The sequence below is a fragment of the Arctopsyche grandis genome, chromosome 1, assembly GCF_051622035.1.
Source record: "Arctopsyche grandis isolate Sample6627 chromosome 1, ASM5162203v2, whole genome shotgun sequence".
Classification (NCBI taxonomy): Eukaryota; Metazoa; Arthropoda; class Insecta; order Trichoptera; family Hydropsychidae; genus Arctopsyche; species Arctopsyche grandis.
In genome coordinates, this window is record NC_135355.1 from 10828447 (window position 1) to 10840527 (window position 12081).

The 12081-nt window shown below is 31.9% G+C and overlaps 2 protein-coding genes across 4 annotated transcripts in view; one reads left to right on the plus strand and one right to left on the minus strand.

The window, feature by feature from the left end:
* The window catches only part of CAH1 (carbonic anhydrase 1), a 25779-nt gene extending 22972 nt beyond the window's left edge, over window positions 1-2807 (plus strand). The window contains exons 4-5 of the mRNA XM_077441630.1: window positions 1138-1359; window positions 1437-2807. Coding sequence (XP_077297756.1) covers window positions 1138-1359; window positions 1437-1571 — 357 coding nt within the window. The 3' untranslated portion in view covers window positions 1572-2807. The remainder of the gene's footprint in view (window positions 1-1137; window positions 1360-1436) is intronic.
* Sms (spermine synthase) lies at window positions 2025-11459 on the minus strand. Of its 3 annotated transcripts, XM_077441620.1 has the most exons (8): window positions 11012-11426; window positions 7680-7791; window positions 5260-5368; window positions 4625-4747; window positions 4465-4551; window positions 4221-4378; window positions 3424-3615; window positions 2424-3343 (listed from the first exon to the last, which is right to left on the minus strand). In XM_077441620.1, the coding sequence occupies exons 2-8, from the start codon at window positions 7701-7703 to the stop codon at window positions 3176-3178; spliced, it is 861 nt and encodes a 286-aa protein (XP_077297746.1). In that variant the 5' UTR covers window positions 7704-7791; window positions 11012-11426; the 3' UTR covers window positions 2424-3175. The 3 variants fall into 3 exon arrangements, with proteins under 3 accessions (XP_077297738.1, XP_077297746.1, XP_077297730.1); XM_077441612.1 differs by lacking the exon at window positions 7680-7791 and having other exon boundaries at window positions 2025-3343; window positions 11012-11459; XM_077441604.1 differs by lacking the exon at window positions 5260-5368 and having other exon boundaries at window positions 11012-11420.
* Window positions 11460-12081: the final 622 nt, after the last annotated feature.

The window sequence follows — 12081 nt, forward strand, 5'->3', positions numbered from 1 at the left end:
TTTTTTTTCACAAAACTTCTTAGCAAAACAGATCCATTGCGTCTATCCTGTCTTCAAATTTCTTACCATGCAAATACTATATACTGGATTTTCGATCATCAACTGTACATATTGACGTCGACTATGATTAATTAAGATAATGTTTATTAATTATATAAAAAAAAATGTATTTTTATGATTGTAAGTCATTCATTCGCGAATGTCCGCCATTATTGATTTTTTTCGCGTACCACCAACCATAAACTGCGTACCACAGGTTGGGACCTGCTGGTCAAATTCATAAATAGATAATTGTAATCCTTAAATCCCAGACTCATAAGCCGCCTATCAATCATTCTTATCGTTGAATCGCACAATTAATCGGTCATTAATCATGGTAATCATAATCATCATAAATTTTTAGCATCCATTTTAGGCATGGAGTTTGACTACTTTACAATTACACTGCGTGATCTGTCAAGACTGAGAACCATTACAAAAATTGTCATATTATCTATAAGTACTGTGAAATTCTGCACTTTTAATACACACGTCAATTTGTGCCTATCAAGTTTACATTATAGTACACTTCATTATATAAACATTTATTTAAATAATCTGAATAATCTACAATTCGTATACACAATGAATATTGTCTAGAATTTTATATTGACCATATTTTAAAATATTGGAAATTTCAGTAAATATACTATTGATAAATGCCAATCTTTAAAGAATTTTCTCAACGTGCGAAACGAAACATTATGTAACAGAGGCACTAACTTCACAGTCAACTTTACGGATATGCTATCTAATTAAGAAATAGAATATTTTTATTCAAATAAAATAAATTTCAGTACCAAAAGAATGTCAATCTTATATTTCATAAAAAAAATTAAATAACATGTACATAGATATTACAGTAATATTATACAAGCAAAATCAATATAACTATGAATTATTAATACAGCAAAGAAATAAAAACCGCAAATCCTCAACCTCAATGTGTAGAAGCCTAATCATATACCAAGGTTCTTGGAATTCGGTTTGAATTTTCATTGTATTTTTCAGACCATGGTCAAATAAATGTGTCCGCTGTAACTAATTTCAAGTTCAATAAACTTTCACCCGATTATAATTATATTTTTTTCTCTCCAGGTTGGTAAAGCGCACCCTGAATTGGAGAAAATTGCCCGCGTACTTCCGTTCATCATGCATAAAGGCGATAAGATCACCATGAACGACTCACCAAATCCAAACAAATTACTCCCAGAAAATAGGGCCTATTGGACATATCCAGGTTCATTGACTACACCACCATGTAACGAGTCTGTTACCTGGATACTCTTCAAAGAACCGATAGAAATCTCCGCCGAGCAGGTAAATTTGATAATTCTGTAAATTTTGAAAATGTATGTATGTGTGTGTATACTGATAATCATTTTGTATTAATATAGTTGGCTAAGTTCCGTGGACTGCGCACTTATGGATCTGACGAGGACCGGCCATGTGATGGAGCCGATCAAGAGAGTAACTACCGTCCACCACTCCCGCTTGGAAACCGCGATCTGCGCGAATGTGGGGGTCGTTAAAAACATTCATATTCAAAAGTTGGCCATTTATTAATAGTTTAGCATTGCGTTATAAAAATTGTTTGGTAAATTAAGGAAAAATATTAAATTACAGGCCAATTAATTATTTTGCGAATTGCCTTTACCGTATAGATATTTAGTTATTTAAGATCTAACAAAAGATTTTTTTTCAACGATTAACCTTTGCTTGTGTTATTTTATTAGTGCGTAGGATTGTTGCTCTTTGTTTAAATATTATAGATCTATTCACGTTTTAATGTGATAATAATCAAAATGATTCTTATTCACAATATACACACACAGTAGATGAATTAAAAATAGTGCTTATTTTGCCTGTTATTAAATATAATAAACTGAATTGAAATTTCACATTTATACAAATTCACTAAATTGAAGCATTTTAAAAACTACACATGTACATCAGAATATGTCATTATATTTTTTTCTTTATTTGTCAAAAATAAGTAGTTATTTAGTATTTTTAATTTGGTTTCTTGGTATGGGAAAACCTTATCGTTTATAAGAATTTTTTTATTTGTTAAACAAATGTGCCCTTACGGCTGACTTGTCCTCCTGCGTGAAATTTTATTAACATATGGGTATGTGTATGAAAATCGTATTACATTTTATAGCAGACGAGAACATGTCATGACCAATATTTGGCCTTAATTTTGTTTTTGTAAATATCTAACTTTGAACCTACTCGCCGGTGTCCAAAATAAACTGATTAAATGTTTTATAACATTGCGAATCTGATAAGGTATGCTCTTTTTTTTTAGTAAAACACCAACTAATATTGTAGTTGGACAAAATGTTGCATTGAAAGAGCACTAAATTTTGGAATTCTAAATAATACATACACCTGCGGAGAGGTTTTAAATATATTTACAATCAGAATTGTTTTTATGAATGTGCATTCTCATTGGGTGCCAATATTATAATCTCAAAACGAATGCAGCTTATTTAATTTTTTTTTAAGTTAATTTACTAATTGGAATTGATCAAAAGATTTGATAAAAATATGTGCCTTTGATTAATATACTGAAAAAATTGTACTTTTGTAAGCTAAATGAATCTCAGATTATGTCAGCAAGGTAAAATATGTATTTACAATGCTATTTCAATGAAGTTTCAGCATAGTTTAGGGACTACGATTTGTTTTTTCAAAATTTGTTGTATTAGTCAAAGTAGATAATTTTCATGTAATTACAGAATTAAATAAATGTTGTTTAAATTATTTGTTGTCATTTCATTTCCTATCCCTTTTAGTCTCGCCCCAGTACTAGTGAAAATGAGCTGTCTGAATATGAAACGCCAACTGATATCTTTTGAAATTTTATTTTTGTCAAAAAAAGAACAAACACGGTCACATCTAAAGCTATAACATCATGGTAACATAATATTCTTATAACATATATATATATCAAATGAAAATATACAATATAAACACATTCTTGACTAAAAAAATGGATGAAAGATTGGTAAGTAATATGCCGCATCCGACTAAGTAGAATAAAATCACAATGATGTCTTAGAATGTAAGACCCTAAATTAGCTAATAGTAAATATATTTTAAAAAGCTTTATGAGATTGCTAGGCGGGTGTTAAGCAGTTCCATTCTTTTCGGTTTTGAATGATATCTGATAAAATATCCAGTCTTCGAGAAAAGATGGTATGAATGCACTGCTCTTTACAAATTCAACTGGAGGGTCGAGTTTCATCAATTGCTGTTCGTACATTTTTAGAGCTTCAGGACAACTAGCACCATTTGCCTAAATGTATGAATAAATTTTTTAATTAAATGCGACAATGGTAATTATAATAAACATAGGAGTGAAAAAGAATAATTTACATGAGTCATAAATTTCCCGGAGGGTTTGAGAACTTTGAAGGATGTCTCTAAGATAAGCATAATGAAATCCCATATCTCTCCACTGGGCGTATCGGATATTGGCACGTCGGTAAGATCTCCGAATACATAATCTACTTTTTTACCTTGAGATAGGAACTTATTCAATGTTACCATACAATCATCAACAACAATCTACAAAAATAAATCAAAATCAATTATTTATTATATACATAGATACATACATATATGATCAGCATGAGGTGTAAGAATTGAACTGCAAAACGTTCTTCTTAATTTTAATAACTTGCTAAATGTTTTGAATTTATTTTTTGATATCTTGGTAGAATTTATAATACAGTATTTCGCATTCTCATGCATATGTATATACAAATTATTATTTTATTTTATTTGGTCAATGGAGCGAGTTATAGAGATGTGTAGGTAAATTTGTGACATCAAAGCTTAAAAAATCATGCGATTTGACACCATTACGCTTTTTTTCTTTGGGGCCTTATTAAAGGGAAAGTCTATGCTATATCCAGTCAATTAACACTCCCAAAACCAATATTTCTGAAATAGTACCACATCTTTGTGAAAGTGTGATAAAAAAAATTGAGAAAAGGATGGCTATCTTTAAGAATAGCCAATTGAGTCATTTGGATGATGTTTAATTCCACACAAAATCTGTCACGGCACTTGTAATTTCAATTTTAATCAAAAACAAACCTTAAAACCTCTTACTTCTAAAATTCTATGTATGTAAACGTAAAGTAATCGATGAAAAATAAAGTACTAACTTCATATTCATCACATTTCCTCCTTTCTAGTACATCTCCACATATAGATTTCATGTACTTGTTGCATGCTGTCATCACATCTTCATCTATTTCAAGCATCCACACAAATTTTGGCTTTTCTTTCAATAACTCATAAAGTAGAGCACCATCTCCACCACCTATAAAAATTGGTGCAAAATTATACATAACTACATATTATGACTATGAATCCAATGGAAAACATTAATATTATGAAATACCATACCTAAAATTATTATTTCTGCACCTTCAAAGTTTTCTTTACCTCTTTGCATCAGAGTTTCAGTATAAATGAGATCAGCCTCGGCGATATCTAAAATATGAACAAAACAATTATGTACAAAATTAAAATGAATCATATATGTACATATGCAAGTGATACTGACTTTGCAATTCATCCAAGACTAGCATATTTCCAAGACTCTTTGAGTGCACAATTTGGATCTTTTGAAATGGCGACGTGCTCTCGTGTATTACAGAATCAATATCATATTCCAGCAGTCTTTCATCTGAAATATGTATAAATATATAATTGAGTAAAAAAATAAACAAAAACCAGAAAAATAGAATTTTAAAATGATGAACATGCACACAAAGGCACATCAAGTGGATACATTCATCAATGTTTATATTAGAAGTTTATGCAAAAGGTGCAGTTTTTAAAAAAATATATATACTTTCTATATATATTATTATTATAAAAACGCAATTCTATATACTGAATATTAATTTCTGTGAATATTTTTAAATATTATTTTACTTTAATTTAATACAATCGATCATCTTTATATTAGAAAATGTACAAAGAACATGAGCGTGTATAATGAAGTGCAATTTGGTTAAAATTAAAACTACAGAATCAAAATTACAATAAAATGAACCACTATAAAACTAATGTAAATTTTAATATAAAAAAATTAATATATGCAATTCAGTATTAATGTGAAATGATCACTATGCGGAAATAGAAAAATATGTATATGTATTATAAGTGAATGATAAATTTTCAAAGTGGACTTACCAGCACTGGGAAAATACCTTCCAAATAAGGTTCTCTTGATAGGCGGATAAGCCTGCCCTTTGGAGCAGTTAAGCTGCTTACGCAACACTGCCTCCAACGCACGTGCTGACTACGGTATAAATGAAACAAAAAAGAAAAACAAACCAAAAATTGAAGGGGGAAATGTTATAAAAAAATAACCATGCAAAAATGCAAAATATATTATAATATCGTATAAACAAATTGTATTGAATATACGAATTTAACTGACGTCTGTTAATCAAAAGCGGCAAGTTTGTTATTTAAAAACATGAGTGTTCGAAAAGCCGTAAATATTAAATATTGAAAAATCTACAAAAATTATAATTGTATAATCATCAAACTCACAGGTATTTCAATTCACTTGTTGCTATTGTTCCAAATTTAAAAAAAAAAAAAAAACGATATACCAATATTGGGAAAATTAAACGATTAAAATAGTACCCATATAAGTGAATGGATTAATCAATAAGACTTATATTCATGCACCATTTCGTTCACTAAAAAACCATTTCATCCTAATAATTTTCAATAAAATTACTATTAAAGTGTTAGATATAATACAGCTTAAAAATCAGATATATAAATAGAGATAGAACTAATTTATTGTGACTGAATAATTTAGAAAAAAAAAAAAAAATTAAATTTTTTACACATTGACATGAGCCGGTATAAAAATATTAATGGAAATTTATATTGCTAATCTAAAAAAGTACATATGTACACACCAGTGGCGTGCCGTGGAAATCTCCCCGTATTTATCGCACAGCCTTATTTACGTGTGCGCGAACAGGATACAAGGGACTAGGTGACGTCATACCAAGTCCCTTGTGTCCTGCTTGCGCACATGTAAGTGTGGATGTGCGATAAAAATGGGCGGATTTCCATGGCACGTCACTGGTACATACATAATAGAATATTATTATAAACAAATCAATACACCATCATCCATATGCACATAAAAATCACATTTTATATAACAATACGAATAGTTTTACAGTTGCTTCAGATTTCGCAGTGAGAATAAATTAAAATACAAACTCAACTTTAAGTAAAACTAATGTATTATGTTAATAACCCTGCGCATACACACTTAAGTGATATTTCATGAGTGCAAATACATACATATATAAATACACAGTGCGCTCCGTTCCACCGACTTGAAATTTCTTAACACTCGTTTTATCGACTTTTCCTTTGCATACATGTATACAAAAATGCTTTTTTTTTATATACATGTATGCAATATCTTTAATATACGAGACATATTGTGATTATTCAGACTTTTAAGCTATTAACACACATTTAAAATATTAAATAAAAAAGATTACATATCAATTTTTTTAGTAGTTAATGTTTACATCGTAAAATAAGTATTTCACTGTGTAAAATTTTTTTATATACGTACAAACTCGACGACGAGATACACCAAAAAGTCGAGAAAACGAGGGTCGACAAATTTCAAGTCCGTAGACCCATAAATACATAATATTGTATAATTCTATACAAGAAAGATAGAACTGTGGATATTCAAAGATTTCGTAGTTATGTTTAATTGTAATGAGGATGTTTCCCAAGATATAAAATTGACAATAATCATGCACCTAGCTAGACCCATTCTAATCCATAATTTAAATTGAGATTGTAAAAAATTACAGACTGTGGTGATACTGGTATTTCGAATTTCCTGAATGCTATGTGCAATCAATAAAATAAAATTTATAATTTTCAAAAATAAATATAGCCGTGTTTTCAATTTTACAAAACGTTGCAATTGTGTAACATAGTATCGAACCACACGATACAGTTTTGCTTGAAAACAATTGCTATACTTTAATATGCTTTTGAAATTGAAATATGAATGAATAAATTTAAAATGATTGAGAAATCAATGTTAATATAATGAAATAGAGTTAGTAAACTTTAAACCAAAGGTTATTGTACAAAAACACACACACACACACCTATACCAAAATATCCAGTAAAAGTAGGATGCTGGAGACGCAAGCAAATAGTTTAGAAAGTAGTCTAACATATAATATAAAGTGGGACATGCCAAACCATGCGGTACACGGGATATTTACACACACACAAGACCATCATCCATAGAAATAGACAATTAGTTCAACAGTGATACCATTTCAACGTAGTTTTTATATAAAAAATTTTTTATTATTGTCATTAGTTTGCAAAAAGTGCATTGAAATCCTGTTTTTTTTATATTATTATTTACAAGTGAAATGCATGACTTGTTACTAATCAGATATAAAAAATTGGGAAAATGATAAAAACAAAACGAAATGCAAATGTGAATAAATTCAGAGAGGACGATCAACAACAAACTAGAAATGAAAAAAAAAAGTATATATAAATATTGTAACAGGATAAAAACATATCCTGACCTGAACTAGTGAGGTAAACATCATATTTGTATCCTCTTTTTATCGTCGGGAATAATTTTGCTCTGTCACATTCCAGCGTCACCCTTATCAAATTTTCCAGTAGCTTTGATGACTAAAACAGATATTCCAAATTCAAAAAAAATAGCTTAACATTGATTTAACAGTCAAGTGAGATTTAAATTCTATCAAGAGGTTATTTCATAGACATCAATGATAGACACCAATATTGTATAAGTTTTAAATTTTAAGTCTCCAAAAGATAAAGAGCAAATTTTATTTTAAATTATTTGAAGTTTGAAATTTGTTATTATATTTGAGGTCTAATCATTATTCGTAACTTCAAAAATCTTTTGCTGAATAAACATTATTTTACAAAGCATATTTTCTACAAGCGATTGGTACATATTAAATAGTATCATAAAATGTAGATATTGCTTATAAATGATTAGCAATAAAATAAATTTGACAGAATGACGCAAATTAGTCTTATTGAAATTTATTTTCTAATAAAATATTATTTGTTTTAAAGGAAAAAATTATCCAACAATATCAAGAAAATGATTTTTGTTATCGAGAACAAGTTTATTAAAAGAAAAATCGAGTAAATTGTAATAACTCGGAAAGCACAAACGATTGCTGTTAAATTATCTAATCTAATAAAGTTATACAATGCTCAAATTTCATGCTGATATATTCATGTACAGTTTAAAACAGTTGAATATACATACGCATAAGTATGTTTGAATGTTTAAGAAAAGATACTGAAAATGAATGGATGAATTATTTTTATTATATTATTTCGTATAATAGAACAACGAGCGTGACATAACAGTGTACATAAGTGACAATAATACTTACCATGGTGAAGTAGAACTGTAATTTTATAATATACATAATAATATATGTATGTATGTACATACACACGACAAGTTCGTTTGTATGTGAAACGTTCAAAGATGAACATATGTATTGCAGGGGAGTGAATTAACATCTGCATAAACGTTTATCGACGACATATTATATAACGCTTAACGATCGTATAATTTTTTTGACCACAAGAAAAGTTTCATAAAATAAATAATAGAAAATAGAAACATTCAGGAAATCGTGAACACCAAAATCACCAACGATAAAAAATAAAAACTCTTTCAGAAAAGGGAAACGTCTATATATTACTGCCATATAATTCGAAATGAGAATTACAGCCGTAGAGTTTAGTGGAGAGACACCATACTGAAGGATAAAATATTGAGCTATGGTCGATGAAACATTGTAATTGACAAAATCGCTAATTTTACACAGAGCAGCGATTGTACATGCATATACATATGTATGTTAACTTTTTCCACAAATTCGATTAAGCTTTTCTCTCCATAAAATTAAGATTTTGTCAACTTGGACATTTTAATAATAGTGATAGAGTGAGTCCAAATGTATGTACATATATATTGTATATGTATATATGTAACCGATTGCAAATTGTGATTTAGTGGATGTGTTAGATGAAACCATTTCAAGTTAACCGTTTGCCCGCGGCTCACTTCTATGGAAGCTTTGTGCGACAAGTTTGTAGCGCGGCTGTCTTCCATAGAATTTCTGAACTTTGCACGGGATTTTGAGCCTTATATGCGCCTATTTCAACTGTTTTAAGGTTCAAAATTGGTTGAATATATTACTGAGAGTTAAATGCCATCTATTCAATTTGCTTAAAATTCATATATACCAGTCAAAATTAGTTTTTTTTGGAACCATACTGAAACCTCGTTTATGTGACGTCACGTCTGTTGAATAATGGCGACGATACTTTGATGGCTATATTTATTGCCGTGGGCAAAGGGTTAAAATTGGAACCATAAGTTTCACGATAAGACTAGAAGAAAATTGTCTAAATAGTCGTAAGTTAGGTTGCGCAACTTTTCAGGGTGTTTAGCGTTACATGCAGTGGCGTAACTACTATGTAGCGAGGGTAAGCAATGCTTACGGGCCCACAGAGATAGGGGGCTATAAATCGACAAAATAACTGTTCAATTTGAGACACGTTTTGCGGAAATGCAGGTAGTGAAAAACTATTTCGGTTTTCTTGAACCCAGGAAAATTATTAATATGCCGGAAAACGATATCCCAGACCATTGTTTCAATCTCAGAAAAAAATATCCAAAAGTTTTCACAGATCAATTTGAATCTTACACATGTACTTTTATTAATAAAGAAAGATCTTTCTGAAACAATAACCATAAAGCAATTTTCAGAATTACTTATTGCCAAGTAGTTGTTTGGAGAGTGATTTTTCATAAGTACATATATGTATACCCGGTCTCCCTAATGGGACCGAAAGTGAAAAGCCCGAAAACGCAAATATTGGAAGGCAAAGATCGAAAATCGAAAGATCAAAAAAAAGGGTGCATGGTAAACGGGACTATGTTATATAATATGGGTGACTGTCACCATACTGAATGTTAAAAAGTCGAAAATGTTCGCTTACCATACTTCGCTTGCATACATATGAAAAACGGTTAGTATATATATCAGTGGCGTGCGGTAAAAGTCTCTCTCCCCTTGTCGTACATCCTCACTTAATTTGCGCGAGCAGGATACAACAGGAACAAGCTTTTCCTCCCGTATCCTGCGCGCGCACATTAAACAAGGTTGTGTAACAAAGAGAGATAATTTCCGCATGCCACACATATATATTATATATACATAGTACTGTTTACCATGTATCCTTTAATTATCTTTTGACTTAAGATCTTTCGATTTTCGATCTTTGTCTTCTGATATTTGCTTTTTCCGGCTTTTCACTTTCGGTCCCGTGAGGTAGACCCATATAATATATATGAGTGGCATGCGGTGAAATTATATCTCTTTTTGTCATACAGCCTTAATGTGCGCGCGCAGAATACGGGAGGAAAAGCCTGTTCCTCTTGTTCCTGTTGTATCCTGCTCGCGCAAATTAAGTGAGGATGTACGACGGGGGGAGAGACCCTTTTTTTTATCTTTCGACTTGAGATCTTTCGATTTTCGATCTTTGCCTTCCGATATTTGCGTTTTCGGGAGTTTCATTTTCGGTCCCGTGAGGTATACCACATTCATGTTATTTTTTACTCTTCCGGTAACTGTGGCTAGTGTAGAAAGAACATTCAATAAATAAAAAATAATCAAAGATTACAAAATAAATTCGATAGGTTAAACCAGAGTCACAATTGAGCACAAAAAAGTAGCCAAAACGGACCTCAAACAACTAATTGATGAGGGCCCAAAATTGTTAGTTACGCCACTGGCATGGGTGTGTGGGTGTGTGTGGGTGTGTGGGTGTGTGGGTGTGTGTGGGTGACCTCAAAGTCCAGCAGGGGCTTGTCGCCGTCGGCCTTGTAGTACTCGATGTTGACGGTGATGAGGCCCTGCGGGAAGACGCGGACGGAGACGGAGGCGCCGCGGTCGGCCAGCAGCAGGAGGAGGGCGCCGCCGGCGTGAGGCATTTGCACGCGCGCCGCCGCCGACAGCCCCGGCAGGTGCTTCCGCAGCAGCGGCTCCACTCCGCTCAGCAGCGCCTTCTGGCCCGGCTCGTCCTCCGCGCGCCCCGCCTCCACGCTGAAGTCCAGCAGCACCGTCTGCACCGACATCTCTCCACACTCTCCACACTCTCCACACTCTACCCGAACCTCCTCTGCTACGCTCGGTCGGTCGGTCGATACCCCGAGCCTTGCGCATTCCGCCTTCCCCCCCCCCTCCGTCTGCACTCTGACGTCTGACCTAACGCCCCTTTTCTACGCCCATCTACTCAACTATTTTGGGTACGATCTATTTTTTCGTTTATTTTCCAAAATCTTTGAGTTATTTCATGGAAAATATTTTTTATAGGATATGGATGGATAATTAATTGATTTTTCAACATTTTTTATTTTTTTCAAGGTGGTGTCGTGAACGACCTTTGGGGCTAATGAAACATGTTTTTTAAAATAAAACAAAAATCACAATGGAGTCACATAATCAGTTATAATACTTTCTCACTGGTTATTTGTAATTTTATTGTTAAGAAATTTATAAAATTAATTTTAAAAATAACAAACACGCATCTCTTCGATAAAATGATATTTTCAAATCGCATAACATAACACACGTAGGTACATATATTGTGATATATACACATCGTCAACAAAAAAAAGGGTGCACCCTTTTAAAAGAAGAAATGTCATAAACGAGATTTTGGGTTCAAAAGTCGTAAAAACAAAATAATTAATTATTATGATACGGTACAAAACATTTATCATGCAATGGAATTTCACAGTTATCACAAGCGGAAAACGTTTTATTTTTACAGTGTCCACAATTTCTCCTTTTCTGTTTGACCAATATCAAATGTCTTCCAACTTCCTTTTGATTTTGATTAACTTTGTCGGGTCTG

Bases quoted from the DNA above. Each gene is read 5' to 3' on its own strand.
- Sms (XM_077441604.1), bottom strand. From the start codon at position 11,299: ATGTCGGTGCAGACGGTGCTGCTGGACTTCAGCGTGGAGGCGGGGCGC. The intron at 3,616-4,220 runs GTTAGTACTTTA...TTATTTTTGTAG, and splicing joins GGAAATGTGATGAATATGAA to ATTGTTGTTGATGATTGTAT. The intron at 3,344-3,423 runs GTAAATTATTCT...TCATACATTTAG, and splicing joins CCGGGAAATTTATGACTCAT to GCAAATGGTGCTAGTTGTCC.